Consider the following 23,385-nt stretch of genomic DNA (forward strand, 5'->3'; position numbering starts at 1 on the left):
TCTTAACTGAACTTTTATTTTCTCTGAGGTTTACATCCGTACTTACTCTGAGGTTTACATCCGTACTTACTCTGAGGTTTACATCCGTACTTACTCTGAGGTTACATCCGTGTCCGAGCATCATTTACGATTATTTTCTCTTTAAATACGTTGGCAATGCATAAAAATGAACGATACTATTTAAAGTTTTCGATTTTTTTTTTTTTTTTTTTTTTTTTTTTATTGTAGCCGTAATCGTGAAAGTTTGGTTCTGGTTCTTTTTCTCACTCACGAGTGCAATCTTTGAAATGCCTATAACTCGAATTTCCTTCGCTTCATCGAACATTAGGGTTTTTTAGAGCTCGCACATAGATAATGTTTTATGAGCTAGCAGTGTATAGAACTTTAGTTAGCAACTACTTAGGGGTGACTCAGTGAAGGAAGTGGAGGACAAAGAAATACAGATACATTGGTAACTAACTTTAAGAGATACATACCAGATTAAAACCAATTCTGATAAAGAGGCGAAAAAATAGGACCATGTCCTTTTTAGCCTATTGATAAAAAGAAGGGTTTAAAAATATGAAATTCGCCCGGAGACAACTCATTTCCACCACCTCATTATTTTTAATACCAAAAATTAGAAACGATTGAAGTGTGTTTTAGAAATTCTCGTCAGAACAAAAATCAAAGATTTATAGTAGTTAGAACAATGAAACGTATTTTTGTGTGGATGGAATAACACCTAGATTAATCCAGTATGTTTTGTGGATATGAAGAAGATGTGAAATTGAAGAAAAGTCTTACAAACCAAGATATACTTCTTTCCCCTCATATTTCATTCGTAATCTGTTATTAATCTTATAATGTATATGAGGTGCGATCAAAAAGTAATGGGACTGATGATCTACCCTTAAGGCTAAAACATGCAGAATGTAAACACTTGGCAGATATTAACCTTGAACCCTCCCAAGCAGGTACTGAAAGTCACTAAGTCGTAACCTCACTCACTTCTATACAGTAGAATTTCAAAAATTTGTTTAGTAAGCTGTCATAGAAATTTTCTATGATAAAGGAAACTGAACAGAGAACCTGCATCGAATTTCGCCAAAAGCTTAACGCAACTCGTGGTGAGGCACGCAAAGTTGGAGAAAGTTCACGGAAAAGATTGTATGAGTCTCACAAGAGTTTATGAATTATTATCATATTTTCAACATGGCCTTAAAAGTGGCTTTACCTTCAAAAAATTGACAAATGTCAAAACATCCTAGCATGAATTAAAATAATCGAAAAATTTACGAAATATATGAAGATTGTAACATTTGCTATGATTTAGTTCAATCTACTCTGACTGAAAATTTGAGTATGAGACATGTGTTTACTTTGTACAAAAACTGCACCCCCCCCCCGAAAAAAAAAAGGAATAAAGACAGAAAAGAGAGCTCTCTGTAGATCAAAGAGAAGAGTTTAATCACCTTGAATGTGCTGAAAATGAGAAAATCTTTTTGAAAATGATTTTGAGGGGAGATAAAAAAAATGGGATTTATGCCTATAAATCGAGGAGATCGACCATTCAACGATTCGAACGTAATTACCAACTCAACTTCCTCTACCATAACAAATGGGAGAATAGCACAGTACATACATATATAAAAGCTACTACTGTACGCTGAAAAAAGCTACTTTTACTATTGTATAGACGTGATTACGTCCTTGTAACTTCTGATTCATATGTTGAATGCTTCAAAGTCAATATCTATCAAGATTCTTCGCTCAGCATGTTTTCTTTTTGAGAGTAGGGCACCAGTCGCAATACTCTTTGATCTGACTTCGTATTTAAAACATTTATAGTTTTATCAATTAATTTCCCTCCCCACATAGTCTTTCCTAATGAATCTGCTTCTAATCATGAGATGATTCAAAGAATTCCAACGAGTTGATGAAAAAATTTGATGTTTGTCCCATTAAATCGGTTTTGTAGACACACGACACTATTTAGGAGCAATTTAAAATAATAGGCAAGAGAATAGAAAGATATCTCAACACTTCGAATATGAATGCTACATATGTAAACATGCTTATATACAAGTTCAAATATCCGCCGGGTTCAAAGGGTCAACCAAAATTCCACTCTTTAAAGTTCCACATCTCATCACCGCTAGAAAATATTGACTCATAAAAACTGTTGCATTCACTGGATTCACATTACATGACGCATCTTCGATAGAAATGAGTTTTCAATCACATCAATTCTTTCATCAATTCTGGTGCCATCAACTTTGGAGAATAAACAAATCTAAAAATTTAGTTGTGGAAACTTGAAAGTTGTACTGTTTCCCTCGAATGTTCAACTAAGAATATGGTCTTCATGTAAAAATAAAAGAAAAAAAGAAACCTTTAAACTTTCTATTAGCTGACTGCAATTTTTCCTCCTCTTAACAAAAAGTTCGATACTTTGTTAAATTGTGAATAAGATACTTTGTTAAGTTGTAATAATAAACCTTATGAATTTCAATTTTCTTTTATCATTCGAAGTATTGACATCTAAGGAAAGAGAAATTGAACGAACATCTAAGAAAAAGGAATAATTTATCTTGATCAGAATAATCGACGTCAAAATTTTCATTACTATTCCAAATTATATACACCTCATATTGAATGAAACCTTTCTCAAGATTATCTATATGATCTGGTATAATTTTGCTCACTATTTTGAAGAATGCCATATTTTATATTAATAAGAATATTTTAGCGTTTCTTCTAGAGTATTTTTTAAAAAAATGCTGATTCCGCCCACCCTAAACCTTCGACGTAAGGAATCTTAGGTTCCGCGGACGGGGAAGCCTTAGTCCGTAACAAAGCTTGTGAGTATAGGAATGTGTCATCTGATTCTCTCACTAGATGGCAGTGTCATCGAAGCACAAAATTGAAGAGTGTTGCGTTTGCTCTGCGGGAAAATCAGATGATCTTTGGATTTTAGAAGCGGAAGATGGTAAAAGAAGGCTGCTCTCTAATACCGGGCTGAAATCGCCGGGCGCTGCATAAGATTCTGCGGTTAGAAGAATTGTTCTCTCCTTGTTGCAGGGCTCAAATCATGTAGAAAAACAGTGTATTCTGATCAAATGATTTCTAGTGGAACTTCTCAGAAGGCCCTTTGGGGGTCTATTTTATTTTTGTTGTTATCTGACAATTCGAACAACGAGTGAACAAACTAAATGATAGAAATTTTCAAAATGAGAATTTTTTGGAACTTGGTGATTGGACTTCTTTTTTGTTTTCTGCAATTCACCGCTGCTTATTATCAAGGTAATATATTTTTTTTTGTTATAATATATTTAAAGTTAAATTTAAATAATGTAAGCTATTTTAAAAAGTCTAACTAACCCAACCAACTGCTTCTCTGCATGTTCTAATCATTGCAAAAAAAGTTTATTAGAAGAAAAAAAATGTGTACAACCAAGTTGTGCTCTTGTTTTTTTGTAAGTTTAAAAGAATTAAAATATTTTTCTTCTCCAAACATGCTGAAAAAAATTATAAGAATTATATTTAGAATAAAATATAAAACTGGAAACGCTCTTAAGTTTTTCTATCATAAAAAAATTACTTTAATGGGTCATACGGTCGTTCCCGAGATTCCCCCGCGATCAATGAAATTTGCCACCCATACGGATCAATGAAATTAGTTATTTCTGTATCGATAAATATATTTATCTGTATTATTTCAATATCAGTAAAGATATGGATAGTGAAAAAAAAATGATAAGAACAAATTACATTTCATTTGAGAATAATTTTGCATAATTTGTTTTGAATATATGCGCATTTGCAGTAATCGCTGCAGTATTTTTTTTTCTAAAATATCTATGTTGACAAAACAAAACAAATTTCAGTTTTTAAAATTGATCATAATAAGAAATTTATTGCAAATATATTAAAAAGAAAATCTTATATTTCTTCCTTTCAAGACCCGCCCTCCACATTTATATATATATATATATATATATATATAATATAAACCTGCTTTCGTCAAAAAGAAAAAAAAAATGCTTCTCATTTTCATCCAAATATACATATTTCCAAGAAAATTTACTTAGTTAATAATAATAATTTTAATTATAATAATAGTTAATAAGAATTTTTTTCATTAATAATAATAATTTTAATTATAATAATAGTTAGTAAAATTTTTTCTCATATACACATATCTTTCTAATTTCCTATAATTTTTCCAACGTGCACCTTGGCCATTTCTGGCTCTTGTCTCATAAATAAAAATAATCCACTCATTCATTCATTTCCAGCATAAAATAAAATTCGCATATTTTCAAGTGATAATCGCATACTTCGTTTTAAGAAAGGGAATTATTTGAGAATTTAACAGCACAAATGTATAAAAGTCTTGATAATTTTCGAAGCTGATTGCTACTTAAATTGCATTATTTGAAGAAAAAAAAATTACTGTAGTAATGCAGCCATTACAATTTTCCGTTTTGTGTCAGAAGTATAATTTAAATCAAATGAGAAAGAAGTTTCCAAATTTGTACAAAATCAGAGCACAATCAGGTTGCATCTTTTTTTCGTAGTTCAGTATCATCTATGCTGTATGCTAAAAAAAGATTAACATTTGTAGTTTTCGTATTCCCTTTTACTACTTAGAGAACTGAGTCATCTATCATATTAGCTCTCGGAATTCTGAAGTGCCTCCAAAATTTTAAATTTTGCGCTATAAAGTTTTTTTTTACTAAGGTATAGCTTTATTTATCTGTAGATACAATTAGAAACAGGATTAGATAGTTTTTATTTAGTTTGTGTTGTTCCGTTTCGAAAGAAAATATTTTTATTCTCTCAAAGCGATTATAGATAAATTGAAGTTTTTATAAAATTACTAACAATATTTGAAAATGGTTTTGGCACCTAAAAAAGAAGTTAAGTTTATTTCATAGATATTCTCTTAGATAGTTAGATTTTGATAGTTTTGTATCTGTAAAATTTCTGTTAGTTCAACCTTTATCGAAACGGAAATATTCAAATCAATAAATTATGTGGAATATATTGACAATAATAAAGTCAATTTATTGAATCATAAGTTTGAATGGTAGATTTAAAATTCTTCTAAAACTTGCAGAATTTAAACCAACTTTTATTTATTTTATCTCAAAAGATAATACAAGTCTATTCTAGCGTTCTTTCTTACAAATAGATAGTTAAAATTACGGCAGATAGTTACACTTTATTTCTAATTCTTAATAATATCTAACGATCATGTGTTGTGGTTTAATCTATTTCATTGGTCATATATTAAAAAGTATCAAATAACTTTAATTCATAATTTGCTATTATTCGCTATTTCAATTAAAATATGATAGAAGAGTTCTCCATAGTAAATCCTTAGATTTCTTTAGCGTAACCTTCCTACCATTTATACAATGTCGCATATTGTGCTCAACATTAATAAATAATTAATTATAACTTAAACTTTGCTTTTTGATTATTTTGTTTGAATCACTATTTCATATACAAACTCATAATTATATGCATTTTGTATAAATTAAGGAAAATTTTATTCTGGTGGTTGAAAGCTACATATAGAATAATTTTAAATTGTATTATAGTTTATAAAAGTACTAAATATTTATGCACACATTTCCGTGTTATTTTTTTTATTAAATATATTTGTCGGCTTCGGATTTTCTGCTGATTCGAATGTTGTTTAAAAATTGCATGGAAGAATAATAAAACTTGCCAAGATGAAGCTCCAATCATGCTTATAAAAAATCTATGTTTAATTCTGTTAGATTTAAGCATTTTTTTAAATGTTGTTTAAATCATAACTTTCCGCCACTTAACGCATTGATATAGACATCAAATAATTAATCAAATAAATTAGCTTTTTGTACAGTGGTCATTGAACATTGCAATATTCTATTTTATATGAAAACCATATTTTAATTGCAGATATTTTTTAGTTTTTTCCATCTAAGCCGTATTTTTTTTTGCTTCAACTCTTCTGTGTACATTCTGCAAAAATGGTATAATTTATTGCTATTTATGTAGCCTTTATAGCAAACCAAAAAACATCTCTGTAGATATAGAGCTCTTCTCATCAATAATATAAGCTCTGAAGCACACGATACTTTCATATCTGGACGCTGTACAATATCGGCAAATAACGCTATCTTAGAAAAAAAGATAGGATTATTTGCAGTACTGTATATTACGTTAAATTTAAAATTTCTTTCAGAGGAATAATTTAAAGGCCCTTTAAACGAATTAAAATTTTCCACTAAATTCGATGCAGTTTTCATGAATTTTTTATTTAGAATATTTGCAAACATGGGAGAAAGAAGAGTTATTTTAAATATGCTTGTTGTAATAACCAAGATTTGAAGAAAAAGATGAAAAATCAAATAAAATACTGAATTTTATAGGCATAATTTGTAAATGGAATAATCAAATTATATTATTTAGTCATGTAGTTGCCGATGAAGAAAAAGATACCATTTGCATTAAAAATGATGGAAAAATCCTTTAAAAGTAATTGCGAAATATAAAAATAGGATGATTATTCTCCGTGCTTAGTGAAAATTGGAAATAAATTTTTGGACTGTTTTTTAAAAATTAAATCAAATTAATATTTGAAAAGTATTTAATTATAATTATATAACTATGTTGTAAATCTATGAATTAAATCTAACAAAATTTGAGATATTTTAATAAATCAGATAATTAATTCTAGAACATTGATTTTTTTTATATATTTTTTAAAAAAAACCAAGTACTGATAATAACAATAAAAACTGTAAAGATAAGACAAAGATAACTTCAGCTGGCATCGGTATATGGGATCGTCTAATGGTTATGTTTAAAACGTCTAATTTTTTTCTAAACGGAAATGGGTTGAAGATTCATCCTCGCGACATGTGAAGGTAAGGGGTGGAATGCTGGAATATATAGATGCGGATTTGGTGAAAGTGGATAAAAAAAAGGTAGCATTTAGTTTAGGATGATGAACCCTCATTGAGAGAAAATCCATCTTCTAATCTCGTTATAAATGTCTTTTGATTGCTATATAATCGGATCTCACTAGTGGATTTGTCAGCGACATGCCGTACTAAGATGACAAGATGCTTAGAGGAGGGGGTGGGAGAAACGGAGGATGAGGATTTGTGGTGATGAAATATTGACCAAAAATCCTAGACTAAATCCGGGATAAGTTGGGGACGATAAAAAGAAGAAAATCATCATAAATCAAATCATTTCTTTTTTATAAGAAAAGATCGATTCCAGGGTTTTATGTGTCATCGAACCAGACGCATTAAGAAATGCGAGAAAATCTGTAGAAATGAGACGCTTGAATTTTTTATTTAATATGACCAGATCAGTGGAGAAGAAATTCAATTACAAGAAATTCAAGAAGTTGATTTCGGATTTCGTTAAAGTATTTTCTGCCTTGCTGTAAAAGCGAATGAGAAAAAAAAAGTCGAATGTTTGAGCAGATTAATTACGGTAATTATAGTGGAAATGTTTCACCGATGGAAAAAAGCAGCCATTTAACTAGATGAAACATAATAAAAATATTAATTTTTTTTCTTGTATGTTCGAAATGCGCAATGTATTTTTTCACGAATATAAACTATACTATATTTTTATATAATGTAAATGTATTAGATTTGTTTTTTGAATAACTAATGTTAACTAAATATCTTTTCTAAAAATGCACAAATTATTAAAAATTATGCCAGCCAAAATATTGTTAAATTTATTGCATGTTTGTTTTTTAGATAAAACATATATCCGAATGGCACTATTTCAATTGACAGAATTTTCGGAGTAATAATTTATCAACTAAATCGAGGGTTTTGTGTTTAATTTAAGTAATAAAAAAATTCTTTATTTATGAGCATGCACGAAAAACTCGCCTTTGACAAAAAAAAAAAAAAAAAAAAAATCAGCATTTATTGAATTTTCCTTTCGGTTTACTGCAAAATAGTTGAATATAGTTATGGTAAGAAAGCTAATGTTAATGTCAAGAAAAAAAGAAAAAAATTGCGATAAACATAGATACTATGCTGTAGTAGGGGTTTGGTTGCAGCTAAAGGAAACTTTTTTCAATACGACTTCAAATTTATCTAATTTTAGTTAAATGAGGATATTATTAGATTAACAATTGTATTAGAGGAAACTGGGTAATACAATTATTGTTATAAACTAATTTATTTATCTTATGACTTCAAGAACCATAGGAGCTATCTGATTAGACTGTTAATTAAAACTTGAATTATTAGACTTAATATCTTTGTCGATTCTTAAACAGCTGTTATGACTCATTGTGTTGATACAGAACTTGGTTAGATCTACATAAATGGTTTAATTATTGCGAATGTCTTACCTCTATGAAAATAGTAAATATTAAATACACACTGCACGCTTTTTTATTAGATATTTTATACTTATTCATTTAATAATTTAATAGAGTTTGATGAACAGCATAAGGAATAATGCTCAAGCAAAATTATTTATTTCTTCGTCTTTCTTGAATTTAAAATCTCATAGACTATTCTATTCGCCTTTTCTTTATTAAAGCATCTACGCACATAATGCTAATGGTTTCGTATAATAAGTGCAACGCAGAAATATAGCAAATTTCAATGTAATAATGAAAGCTTGATAGATATTATTTAAAGCGTTAAATATTAAATTTTTTAAAATAATATTTTGCGATATTTCTACTTTTGTTTAACCTTAGTAACACCTATCTGTAGCTAACACTGAAGATCTCTTAGCCATCTTGTTAAATAGGTTATTTACCTCACAGCTGTAGGTTAGGCGAGGCACAGACCGGTTATTAAAAGACACGATAGACACTTGCTGTGATAGGAATATAAAAAAGTAGATTGTTTTTAATTTTGAAGGCTACTAATCATTGAAGATGGGCACTTCAGACGACAGATCAATTAATTATATGGTTTTTTTTAATACTTATCAGTTTAAAATTTGCAAGATTTTCCTTAACTGTAAAGCCCTTGATTACTATGTTTTTAATAATATTGTATTAATTGTGTTTTAGAAAATGCTATACTGACTATGCTTTAGAAAATATAGCATCTTTCTAAAGATTCAGTAAATAGTTTTTTTATATCATCTTTTCTCTTTATCCAATTACAAGTAAGAAAATTTCTTCTAATAATGTCTTTTGTGTTTTGATCGATTTCGCTATCTAAGTTGATCGCTTTTTAACCTCCTGGACTCGAAAAAAGGATTTAGGCATTATTATTCGTTGAATAGAAATCCTTATTTTATTGCTTTGAAAAGTTAACAAAAAAATGCATTTTTTTCCCCCGGAAAATTTATCTGCGTTTTTTACAATTCTGTAGGTTTTTTATTTTTTTTCCCAACTAAAAATCAAAGAACATAAAAATAATGCACCATTTCGAATGGCACGTGAAAGCAGACATGCGATTGCAAAGAGATAAAATTTAACGAATATATTCGTGCTCACAATGCTTATACGATGCATGGATGTACTCACGATTTGCCTCAAATGGTTTAATATTGCTGTGAGAGAAACATAAAGCAGCATTAAACAAATGGTGCTTTTATGTACAGTTGATTTGTACTGATTGTATGGTGAATTACTTGCAGTGAAAATATTGCCGATAGACCATTTAATAGTTTATAAACGATATATTAATGAAAAAGAAATGTATAAAATTCCTTTAAAATTCATCTTAGGATTTTAAAAAATCTGAGAAAGATACTATCTTTTTAACATCATAACTGATGATTCTTGAGCAGCAATGTTCTAAGTTGTCATCAATATTCAGATAGTTGAGTAGCAATATTAAAAGTTGTAATCAGTAATGCTGAAATAGCTTTGCCGCAGGTGTAACATTCAGATCAAGTGTTTTATTCTCAATAGCTGAATAAATTGCTCGCACTAGTACTATTTCTGCTACAAGTAAAATTACTCGTCGGCACTGTACAAACAACCTTTTACCATTGTAAAGAAACACTGGAAGAACTAGGTAATAAAAAAACAGAACAAATAATAAATTAAGTAAAGCCAGCTATAAAATCAAAGGTGGCCTAGCAACATTTTCAAAAGCAATGAATTATTCAAACAATTCTAGAGGTTTTCGGAATAAAGAGTCATTTAATTGCCCCGGTACCTATAGAGTTAAAAGGCTTCCGTTTAAAATTCCGAATCTTTCATTTATATTTGTTAGAACGTTAAAGCCCACCAGAAAAAGCCCTTAATTGGACAATAAAGTTTGACAGTAAACGCTGTAGAACCCTCTTTTTAGAGACCGGTTGTTGGCATATTTACTGTGATAGTTGCTAACAGTTGGAAACAACCCTTAGTTACCCTATGTCCCGGTTTTGGAGTTAGCGCTAAGTCCAGGGCAATTCGACATTTAATCGCGGATGACCATGTTAAAAAGGTGACGGTTAAGTAGATTATACGGATAAAATATTTAAACAATTCTTACTTTTTACAACTATTCTCTGTGACAAATATTGTTTTGTTTCAAGACGAGGTAGATCAAAATATTATTATGTGTAAATTATGGAAACAAGCTTCAAGGATGATTTTTTTACTAATACACTAGTAATTTTTGAAAATTAAAAGAAATCATAGTAATAAAGGATTGATTTCTGCTTTCGATAAATAATTAAAAAAATATTTTCATCTCTCTCATTTCTGCGAGCTCTTTATATTAATTGTATTTAATAAGCAGAAATAAGAATTCTTCATTTTTTATTCTTGTTAGATAAAAATTAAAATTTGTGCCAATATGCTATGGAAAGTTTTAAGTTGTGCCTTAGCTTTCTAACGACAAGATGTTTTTGATTGATGATATTTTGCCTTAAAAGAGATTATGATCATTAGCTGATCATTTTAAAACTTAAACGTGCTCTAATTTATCTTGTAAGCTGTTGCCTAACTAATGAGGTGCTCGTTAAACTATTATTAGGGTTTAATATCTAATTTTTTCTCTTTCGGATGAAGTTCGATATTTGTTTTCGAAAATAATCTAAATGGATGGTGTGATAAGGATAGATGAATTCAGTTACATGCGAAGCAAAGTTTACCTGTTCGAAGAAAGTCTTTTATAAGTATTTCTTCCGGATAATAAATTAAATTGAAATTGAAAGATTATTGGAGTGTGAAAATTGATGAATGCGAGAAAGAATTTTGAACCTTCATTATATGCAGATATTTATAAAGCTGGCGTTAGAAGCCTTGACTTAAAGAAAATGGAAGCCAATATTTTTTATTTATTTGAACTATGCATATTGTTAAATATTTGTTTTGATTTGTGAGATGGAAAATTTTATTGATGGAAGGAGTTTTGATTATAGTAAGCTAGTTATTAATTATCCTGATTAAGCCTTATATTACAAAATTTTAAAGTAAAAATGAATTTAGGACAAGTAAATTATCATCATCATTATTATTTTAATTACGACTTGGGATCCTGGCGATTCTAGTTAGGCAAAATTGAAAAGAATGAATGTGAAAATAAACGATTTTTTTGTTCTCTAAATTCATGCTATTTGGTATTATGACTTATGATATTTAAATCATATAGAGAATTAAAGGTTGTTGCATTTGATGATGATACAAAATAATTTAATAAACGGCAACGGCGCTTGTAAAGCAAATTTAAGTCTCTGCACAGTAGTAAACATTAATTTTAAAAAAGTATATTTTGTTGTTTGAGCTCGAGGCTGCCTTTTCGGACAATAGAAAAAAGTATTTTGTAAAAATACCTTTAACATGTTTCCATTTTAAAAGTAATTGTAAAATATTACAAATAGAAGTAAATCTTTCATTCGCTTTTACATTTATTTTTTTATGTCATTGAACTGTAGGGACGGGGAATCCAGATTTTCTTTGGCTTCCATTGTAGATTATAAAGCAAGCAGTTCGTAACCTCGTAAAATTGGTTTTTCGCATCTACTCGATTTGATTTGTTTGAGGGGATTATATCGTGGGGTTATTCGTGCTTTTCTAGATTACAAGCAAGTCTCTCGATGCACGCCTAACCATATTTGGCGACATTGCGACTTTCATTTTCAATTTTAAAAAGGAAAAGCTGCACAAGATTGATAAAACCCTTTTATTTTCATTGAGCAGCTCAGAGAAGATTACGATCTCTCAGATAACAATAAATTGGATAATATCTGCATAGCTAATCACAAGTGTTTGCAGATATAAATAAGGGATGGAATATGCTTTCTAAATTTAACAATAACTGCATAGCACGCACTAATGTTTCGTACAGTTTCCATGGCAATATTTTAATACTATTGGAACAACCGAGATTGCCACTAAAACTAATATCCAAAAGTTTGGAAAAGTGTATTATAATTTCTTCTTCTTTTTTGCATTTTTTGTCATTCAATGATGCATTGTGAGAAGGCATTTTTGTTTGTAGTACCAGCTAACCAGTTAGACTAGCTTAAAACTAAAATAATAATACATAATTTGGAATCGGGTGAATCTCATTTGAAATTCTAGTTCCTGTAGACTGGACTTCAATTTACTTAGCCTTTTCCCCTTTTTGCTGAAAGACTGGTTTTGGAATAAATAGTTTTGCAGCTTATGGCAGGTTCCACACCCTATTTTGCGGATGACCTCAGCTTGTAATTTACCAAGTTATTCCTTGGGTTTTCTCAGATTTTATGGAATGATCGTTTTTTCTTTGAAATTTTCATTATAGCATTTTTCTATTTTAATGATTTGATACAATGTTTTATCATCTTCTGATTCACTTGCTTTTCACTCTAGATAACAGTTTGAAAGCAAATAGCTAAAAAATTAGGTAGATTGCCTAGATAGATAAAAAAAGATTAGCTAGGAACTAATTTTGAAGATTTTAAAAGCTACAAAAATAAGAATTCCATTTTTATTCGTAAAAATAATAAATGACGATTGTAATTTAAAAGGATTAGATTATTGCATTACCAGAATATATACCAAAAATATTTCTTTACTAACTGATATTATTAATGCATATTAAGAAGTGGAAATACCTAATAGTTTTTACATCATTTTGGTTTGTTAACATTGAATAATTGAATATAGAAGAATATTGAATTTGCATCTAATATTGAAGAATCAATAGATTTCTGGGGGGTTGACATAGCATTAAAACTCTTCTCAAATTTTTCTGATAGATAAATGAATCGTTGACAATAGGAGCTTTTAAATTAAAAACGTTGCATTTCATGGATAAATTCAGAAATAATATAATTTGGATAATATTATAACACATTTCAGTGACTTTCATTTCGAATTTAAAAACTTGACCTTTAACTTTGCTAATATTAACTAATAAATTAGTATCAATTAGTAATTTATCAATATTTAAGGGTGTATAAAATACTCTTTTGTTTAACTTTGATTGTTTTTAACAAGATTTATTTTGTGAAGGTTCATTCCTACGAACTTCCTAATTTAACCTCCATATTTAAAATTGATGCTGATTTTATTTTTTATAGTCTTGAATAATTTTATCTGCATTTTTGTTCATATGGTATTAGTGCTATGAACATATGAGATTATTTTTGATTTAAATTTTGTAAATATTATTTATCGTTTATTTTCATCTTTTTGGTTAATTGTTTTATCCTTTTGTATTAGTGGTTTTAATTGATTTTAAATAAATTTTTTAATTGTTTCACAACGTTCTATTTTTAACCATACGTGTGACACAGTATAACTAAAGCCAAGATCTTTCGTCAAAAGACTCAAATCCGACATATAAGTATTGTGGAAAATCCAGTTTCGTACTACATAATCCATAAAGTATTTTTGGTAATTGACAAAATTTTACGTATGTTTAGACAATTATTACAGAATTTTACGTATTTTTAGATTATTAAAAGATTATTAAAGATTAGACTAAATTTTATAGTTCCCTACCAATTTTGATTTCGAATCCTTTCTTCGACAGTTTATTTATTTTTTCTATCATCTTCCGATTTCGGTTTCCATACTTTTTTAATAAAAATGTGGTGCAATAATTTAAAGTGATTTGAGGATCATAAACTAATTCGAAATAATTTGACTTGCATTAAAAATCTGTGAAATACTGACTCAAGTATAATTCTGTTCATTTTCAATCACGGTCCAGAGTTTATGTCGACCCAGTAATGACCTTGGCGCCCTAAACTTCAAATAAACCAAATCAGAATAAAGTTTATCTCTTGAAATTCTTCAAATACGCGTAATAAATCAAACGTACTTTAAAAACATATCGAATACCAAAGGAAAGACTGGAATCTTTCCAGGAAATGTCTTTGATTTGGGAAATAAATGCTACTAAAAAGCCTTGGGGATAATTTTTTATTTAACTCGGAACTTCAGATTGCTTTCTTTTTTTCCTTCATGTTCACTAAATGTTGGTGTAAAACATCATTGGCGCTATACATTTACTGCTTTGGATAAGAAAATACCGATGGAAATCAAAACCACATTCGAAAGAACTTCACATAAAGTAAGGCATTAAATTAACGATACTCGGTAAAATACTAGACGAGCAGAAATAGTAACTTTTTAGCCTTTGAAAAGAGTGCTAAACGGAATTTGCCTATTTGCTGCTTTATCTTCAAAATTCTTTTGCACTGTTCTGCGGTACGGTTTGAATGATTTTATATAAAATGAGGAAAACATTTTTGTATTTTTTCACCTTTTTTTCCTAATGGATATTTGTATTCAAATTTTCGAAGGAATCGAATCGAAACTACTTTTATGATACAAAAAGGAACTGCAGCGAATGATTGGCTGTAATTGGCGACAAATTTGGCGATTTTCAGACGAATGGAAAGAAGAGATAACTTTTTATAGGTGAGGGAATAGTCCTACGTTTATTTTATCGCTATTTTTATGGTGGCCGAATCTTTAGGGAATAGGAGCCCTTTTATTATGTGTACGCGTCGTCACCTTCACGTGCGCTCTATTGAATGAGAACCCCATTTTAGGTCCCCTTTTGGCTCGGGAGCTGCCCCACGGTAGGGAGGAAGAACATAGTAAACTATGAGATTCAAATTCACTTCAATGAATTGTTCATTCCCTTCCCTAGTGCTCCTATTTTTATGTTGTATGTGGTTTGGATTAGAGGGTGGAGCCACGATCTAGAAGGTCGTAGTGGGGCTCTGTCTTCTTTACTATCCATTCTGGAGTAATGTGTATCAGAACTGCTGACTTTTAAACTTTGCGAGATCAGTACTTGTGGAATTATAATGAGAATTCTTTCAATTTGTGAATTATAAAAGTTCTGCTTTGAATTTCATTTTTCATAGTATCTGCTGTGTACCTGTAGGATTCAATACTCTTTCATCTAATCTAGAGTGGATTTTTTTTGTAACATATAATAACAGGCCGATGATAGATCCAATGGACTAAGGGTACAAATGCTTCTTTTAACAAACCTTAGTATGTCCAGAATAAAATTTGCTTTTCTTGTCTAATCGACTTGTCTAAAAGAGTTTTTAGTCTTTGCACAGAGTTTCTAGTTTTCCGTTACTATTTCAAATTTTATTGTGTTTTGAAGATCTTTTAGAGAAATTTCTCTGAAATTGAATTCAGGAAATCGCATATCAGCGGCGCAGCCATTAAGGATTAGGGTGGGGCAAGGAAAATATAAATGTCAGTGCGCCAGTTTGGAGAGGCCGTTATCTCGAAAGAATATTGGTGAGCCAAACTCACTTTTTAAAACCTTATATTACTATGAAAATGCATAAATATTTTACCTAGGACACCATTTACTCTTTATTCCTGTTGTCGATTGTTTGCATTTTTTACATAATTTTAACGTATTCTGTTATCATTAACTGTTATAAATAAAAAATTTCTATTATTCGCCATGATAAAAGTTGCCACGATTTCGTGTGAATACTTTTCCGTCGTTTAAATTGTAATCGTAGCATGAATATTATTTGAGGGAGTTATAAATATGATTTTATTCCCTATTATGTCCGATTATCGAATTACGACGTCTTTAAGCTTGTAAGCCATAATTAAGTCAATCATTTCGAATTAACAATTCCGCACACAAATGACCAGTATTGCATTTACATTAACGTCTGAAGTGTTTTATGGGCTCTTATTTGATTCAATATCATAATGTATTCCCATAGTAAAAGAAGTAATCTTATTAAATAGTAAGAAAACAACAATTTTAAAGAATTAAATCTATTTTGCTCAGACAAGGAAACCTACTTTTATGCATCTTAAAAATATTTTACCTGTATAACATGCACGATTACATATTTTTGTGTATTATGTCATATGCAATTAGAATTATTACTGTCTAAAAGTCCTTAGAATATATTTTTCTTCTGTAGTTGATTTAAACAACTGCTATTTTATTGTTATTTTCACTGCTTCTTTTTCTTATATTTTGAGGCATTGCACCCATTCACAGAAATGTTTCGACTGTTCGACAGCTGCAGAAATGCGAAATATACATTGCAAAAATGAAACTGGGAAATTTACAAAATGAATAACTGATTCATTTCTGCATTATTTGTGTATCAGTCTCACGTTATCTAATTGACTTTTATTATTAATTCATGCCTGTAGACTTCAGATGTTAAGAATTCAATTCGAATCTGCAGAAAAAATTTGCCCTGTGATATCTCCTAATTTTTCCAATAGCAAAGAACCCATACTTTCACCTGAGGCATTATGTATCGCTTAAATTAAAGAAAATAAAACATATCAGTTAAAAAAATAAATGATCAGTTCATTGTGATTGAATTTGTTAAAAGAACGGTTCGAAAATACAAATCAGCATTTATTTGTGATAAAGCTTATATTTCCTTAGATTATTATGGCATCAGGCCATCGAAATAATATAAATTGCCTTCTTAGTTTCATTTATCTTCTTTAATCATTTCAATTTAATTTCATTGAATTTTAAAATGATTTCATTAATAAGGAAAATTCAAAATGCTTAGCTTTCGTAGCCATCAAAACTGCAGTAGAAATATTACTCAATTTCCTTAACTTTTTTTTTTTCAGTTTTATACTGTGCCTTTCGTAGCCTGAAAATCGTGACTAGATGTCGTTTTTATTCACTAACTTCCTGTATTACCGAGACATTAGCTTCAAGCCACATAATGTCATGCAGCACAAAGCATCGGATTTAGTCCGGATGCGGATCAAGAGACTGTACTTAAGTCTTACTCTAAGTAAAGACAGTAACGTGCGTTGCATATTAGCGTTACGTCACTCTAAGCTTTTAAACAATGAATCATGCGATTACCCAACGCAAGCAAGATGGAATAAGTATAAAATCAAATTAGAGGTTTCCCCTAAATCTAAAATACAGGGTTTGAATTGGAAGTTAGCATTAAAGCATCCAAGAACGTCGAAGGCGTTTGTTAAACAGAACTTAGGTCACGTTTTTATCTCAGCTTCGATTCATTTTAAGACGAGACTAGTAGTTTGGGCGTCTCATAACATGCTGCTTGGTATATTAGGAAATTTATTATTTGCCGCGTGATAGATGAGTTAAAAGTTTTGACATTGGAGATGATCTAGCTTATTTCATGAATTATTTTTAGCCACTGAATGTTTTCTATACAATTTCCAGTCGTTACTATTGCTTATGAAGCAAGGAAATTTTCGAACTCTTTTAAAATAATCTTTTTTATAACGATAAATTATTTTTGATAGTACAGAATTTTATTATAATCTAAAAGTATCTATCAAGAATAAAAATGTGAGGAATTAATTTCTATTCCAATGAAATAACGTATAATTTCTCGATGTACAGGGTTTTAAAAATTATTCTTTGGTCAGAGCATTATAATAAGAAAAAAGTAAAATGCTCGACAGGTAAGCGTTTCAGATCATAACGTGCACAAAAGAAAAAAAGAAACCCCTGATAAAAAAAAAGGACCTGTTTTCTCTTAAGACTTTTTACCGTATGTGCATTAATAAATTGACATTTAGGTATCTGATAGCTTTTGGTTATATACTCTACTTCTATAACACTTAAAATTCATAATTATTTTGCTGCAAGACTGGTTTAATTTCTGTTCAATGCCGATTGAATTCTGTTTGTACCAGGGATTGTTCATTTATCTTCTCCTATCCTTTCCTTTTGCAATATTTTTATTATTCGTTTCCTTGTGCTTTGAAATAGGCTTACCAACAATACTTGTCGTTCTTATGACCACTTTATACTTCCTTACACTTTTCTAGCGAGGATACTTCGGATCTAATTATCTGGTAGTTAACACTAAACGTACTGACATTTAATAAGTATCCACTCGTGTACTAAACGGTGAATTTAGTTTAGTTGTGTTTTAAGCAACACTAGGGTTATTTTGGGACGTACCTCGTAATTTTGAACCACTGTTAGATGACGAGGACGACACCTGATCTGGTACCCCTCTCTCCGCTTACGCGACGGTTCTTCGGTGGAATCGGATCTCGAACCTGAAACTCTCCGGTTCCGAAACAGGGACCTTACCATCAGGCCATCGCGGCCTTACTAAACGGTCAGAGTAATCCGATCGATTTTGGATAAGAACTTTTTTCCTGATTGACTGTAAAGCTTATTGATTTTAATTAGACAATATCGAACAAAGTAATTTTAAGGTAGTAATTCAATAAACATCTATTTTATCCACTTCTGTTATCATTTTCTCACACGGACAAGCATAGTTACGCGTGATTTTGCCGATGTTCGTAAAGGCTAGATAGACGAATCAGGCCTGAAACTTTATCTTGCTAAGATGTTTCGGATTAGAGGCTCGAATTTGAGCTATATCCTCTTTATAGACAGACTGACATACAGATGAATATGTGGTATGTGCATCATAATGTTTTGAACCGATAGTCTTATAAGGAAATGAATGTTTGATTCCGATCCAATTGATTTGAGGTGATAAATTATGCTAGATTACAAATATTCATCAGAATAAACAAAAGAAAATCTAATTAATTAAGAAAAACTTACTTCATATATTTTAAATATGAAAGGTTAAGTGTCAGATTGCAATTGCATTAACTTTATATGCGAATTTTCTTATCTACATATTCACAACTGGTCATTGTTCGTTTAATGTTAAGGCTGTTTATTGACTGCTATTGAGAAAGAAGCTGTATAGGTAAAACAATGAAATGAAAAAATGCATCTCGGGCATTTGCACTTTGGAAATATGTTATTCATTGTTGTTTTTCTCTGAAATATCGCCCCGTGTATGTTATCGCCAATCATTTTTTCCCCGCATCTGTATCAATTCCCCGTATCCTATGATCCAGATCAACAATTTGTTGATCTGGATCATATATAGATAAATAGATTCCAATAGAACATTCCAATTCCAACTGATTTCCAATATATAGATGTTTTCATTATGTGGAAGTAAATATCTTGTCTCCCCCCCCCTTCGTCTTTTTTGCGTGTAATCTTCATTCGATTACGAATGCTATGTTATTAACTCTGTTTTATGGCAAAACAAGTGATGGATTTGCTTTATTAACGCATGCGCACTTCAACATGCGATTACGTTTCTTGCTGTCAAATGTAAGCGTGACTGGCAAATATAAATTTTGTTATTTCCTTTTGTTGTCACACGATTCTATTGTTTTCTTTCATTAGGTTTGTTATTCAACCATATGAATGCTACGATTTTTTTTAATCAATAGTTTTGCGCCAATGCCGAATATCACTTCATCAGTCTATATTGCTTTATATTATAGATCATCTGAGTAATATAGAAGCGTTCTATTTCACGAAAATAATTATCTTTTCTGAAAACATGAAATTGTAGACGAAAGATTAACAAGCTGTAAAGATATCCTAAAAATAGTGTAATTGAGAAAATAGTGTAATAAAGAAAATCGTAAATACCAAAAAAAAAAAAAAAATCGAATTTGAGGCTTTGACAAATTATGTTATTCCGCGTGTTATCTCCATCATGCGCCATATATTATCGCGCATGCCATATAACTATATACCCACGCGACATCTTTTTACTTTCTTATACATGAAGTATATACAAAGAGAAGCTATTATTATCATCAAAAGATTCGCCCTCGTGATTTTAACTAATCCTCACGATTCATAACACCCTGTACCTGAAAAACAAATTTTTGGAATTTTATCTATATCTGTCAGTGAATACGAGCGTAGCTTAAAAAAGCTTTGAGCTGGATGGTTGAAATTTAGTATATGGTCTTTACTTCAAATTTTTATGACACTAATACATTTTGAACAAAATCCATTCTCAAAAAATTTTGCCATCTGTCTGATGGCAAGTGAACACAATAACTTAAAAACGTAAAAGGCTAGATGAATAAAATTGAATGATGCTACTGGATGAATAAAATTTGTTGCACAGTTATAGCAAATAAAATATAAATCCGTATTAAATTTGGAATCAAATCCTTGAAGGATTTATCGCGTGTCGATCTGTACATTTGCGTGCATATACGTGAAAGACTTAATGTAGAAAAAAAGGAATTTGATGAATGGTGTTTGATCTTTCTGCTAAAACTGTAGCTGTGTGTTTTGGTTTCAATCGATCGGAAGGAGAAAAAAAAAAAAAAAAACGTCCAAAAATAGACTACTTTTATTATGAAGCACAAAACTATCATGTGCAGGATTCTAAAAATAAAAATCTAACTACCCGTGGCGTTCACGGGTAGTTAGATAGCAGTAGGGTAGTAGTTCACTAAGGTTCACAAATTTTATGTGGGAAGGAAGGAGATGACACCTTCAATATGGAGTATGTGATGAAGTTCGTTTCGAAGTGGCTATCCCAATTGGTTTCATCCTGTGAGAAATTATTTGGATTTCAAAATCGGAGCGGCTGGCGCCTTATATTTGTATCTCATGACACCATGACTTCATTAATTATACTTATATAACCTGAATATGGTCAAAATCAAAATAATTCGACGCTGTGTTCCATGTTTATTTAATAGTTGTTTCCATGTTTATTTCTGTATTGAAATCTAGATTTTATAACTCATGATTTCATGAATGGGATCAGTTCACGTAATGTGACAGTTACAAAACAAACTTGAAATTATAGCATAGCATCTGGCACCTTAAAGAATGTTTATTGTATTATGATGTAATATTTATTTTTCATTCTTGATGCACAGTGAATTCTAAAAATTGAATAAGAGCTGTCCATTTGACGCTGATTGTGTATAAAGAATCGATCCCACTATATCTGACACCTTGGTTACTTAAATGGGTTATTTTAGTTTCTATTCACCTATTTCATTAGCTTACGAATTTTGTCAGAAATGACAGCGTAAAGTTCTTCTTTTTAATTTTGTGTTAAAAAAAAAACACTTTTTTAATGTCTGGCGAAAAGTAACAATGTAAATTTAACGAAAAAATTCCTTTTGTAATTTTATTTTCGTGTGAGCTATTAAAAAAGCACTGCTTGGAATGTTTAATTGTTTTTGCTTTTTGTCGTAAATGCAGTTTTTTTCGAACTCTCTTTAAATCATGGACTTTATTAAAATCTCCGAGATAATGCGAAACCAACTAATTATTTGTAAATCCTCTTGAGGGAAAAAGCGAGGGAAAGTGGGCGAGAAGATTTATGTTTTGCAATGAGCCTAGATTCCATAGAGAATATTATTTTCTTTTTAGGTAGTTCATTTTTAATTAATTTTTCTCGCTCCTGAATTAAATATTGCGTTTTAGAACCTCTTTTAGCATATGTAACAGAATTCATTTTTTATATACGTTATTTAATTCTTTTGAAATCTCGTGCTAAATATTTAACCGCAGAAATCAGGTTTATTCTTTTTATTTTATTTTGCAAGAACTTAAAAGTTTTTCAATTTTTCTAATTATGAGCAGCGCAGTGATACATAGTGCATTATTTGCATTTTTATCTTTTTTAAAATAATTTTGAATAATTAAGAAAATACTGTCTTGTTTCATTTTTGGCTTGAAATTTTTTTTTAAATAAAAACATTTTTATAATAGAATGCGATTTTTAAATAATTTGAATTTTAAAAAATTGAGTGCAAATAGTTTTTAAACAATTTTTTCTACATTACTTTCATCCATTTGCATATATTAACTCAACTGTTACTGAAAACTCTTTTACATTGAAGCACATTCCTGTTACCTTAATGCAATGTTTACACTTGTAAAAACATACTCAGCATTAATGAATTTATTAATATTATGTTTTCTACCGAAAGCCTAGATTAACTTTAAAGTAACGCGTAAATAACTGCTTTAAAATTATGTTCCGTTTTCTATTTTAACATGCCCAACCTTCAAAATGTGTTCTTTCTGTGAAAGTTTATTGATGATTATCATTACAGAATGCTTTAAGACTCACTATATTATGTAAAAATAAATTTCATTTAAATGAAAATATATCTTAATTCATGACAAAATCGAAACGGAAAAAAAAAAAAAAAACCATTGAAATTTGGAATCCTGATTTTAATTCTATACATTCGGTGACTTGGTGGCAAAGTCTTCGATGGTGCAGAGTCACAGTTCGATACCCGATTCTATCAAAAAATCTGCCATACACATGCACCTGGTGTTCGTCCAAATTATCGGGTACAACTGTCAATGTACTCTTGCTGATGTGATGTATAAGTTTCGGAACGGATTAGCCTCTGAGTATCGTCATCATCTAAACTCTGTGCTGAATCGCGAGATTCGTCCCAAAATAAACGTAATTTAAAAAATGGTACATTAATTTTGTAAATCCAGTCATCATAAATACAAAAAAAAAAAAAAAAAAAAAAAAAAATGATTTAAAGCCACACCCGTCTGTACAGAATTTTGGTTACAACCGGTTTCTGAATTCTTTGATTTTTCTCATTTATTGTTCGGAAATGAGGGGGGGGGGGAGGATTACGTGTGTGATATTTTAAACTTACCGAATAGCCGCACTGACAACTGCATGCTCAATTAATCAGCTTGTTTGATTTATCTTGAAGCAAGCAAATAAAAATAATAATTGTCATTCATCCATGAGAAAAATCATATTATGAATTTTTTTCTCTATACAAAACTATAAACTTTTATGAATGACACGAAAAAAAATGCCTTTTGAATTCTGCATTTACCTTTACAAAGACGTTCATTTTACTTTACAGACGAGATAATGGAACGCTGCCCAGACATCTCGATTAAGAGTTTAACCTGCAATAACCGAAATAATATTCCCTAATTAAGTGTCAGATATTTCTTTTAAAAGCGAAATGGAGTGTTCCACTTCACCTGAAGAGTCTTTCCATCGCTCTTTCAAGAGCTGCAATGCTCATCTTCAGCAGCCTATTTATATACAGATTTCAAATGGTTGCAATGGAGGACATCGAATGAATAGTACTTCAGCTCTTCTTCGCAGCGGGTAGAATTATCATCCTGTAAACATCCAGAA

At 30.2% G+C, this 23,385-nt stretch overlaps 1 protein-coding gene across 1 annotated transcript in view; it reads left to right on the plus strand.

Moving 5' to 3' along the window:
* Nucleotides 1–2,956: 2,956 nt before the first annotated feature.
* Nucleotides 2,957–23,385, plus strand: part of LOC129961051 (tyrosine-protein phosphatase 99A-like) — a 231,895-nt gene continuing 211,466 nt past the window's right edge. Inside the window, exon 1 of the mRNA XM_056074854.1 lies at nucleotides 2,957–3,285. Within this exon, the coding sequence (XP_055930829.1) occupies nucleotides 3,195–3,285 (91 nt within the window). The 5' untranslated portion in view covers nucleotides 2,957–3,194. The remainder of the gene's footprint in view (nucleotides 3,286–23,385) is intronic.

The sequence above is a fragment of the Argiope bruennichi genome, chromosome X2 (genome assembly GCF_947563725.1).
Source record: "Argiope bruennichi chromosome X2, qqArgBrue1.1, whole genome shotgun sequence".
In the NCBI taxonomy this organism is placed as follows: domain Eukaryota; kingdom Metazoa; phylum Arthropoda; class Arachnida; order Araneae; family Araneidae; genus Argiope; species Argiope bruennichi.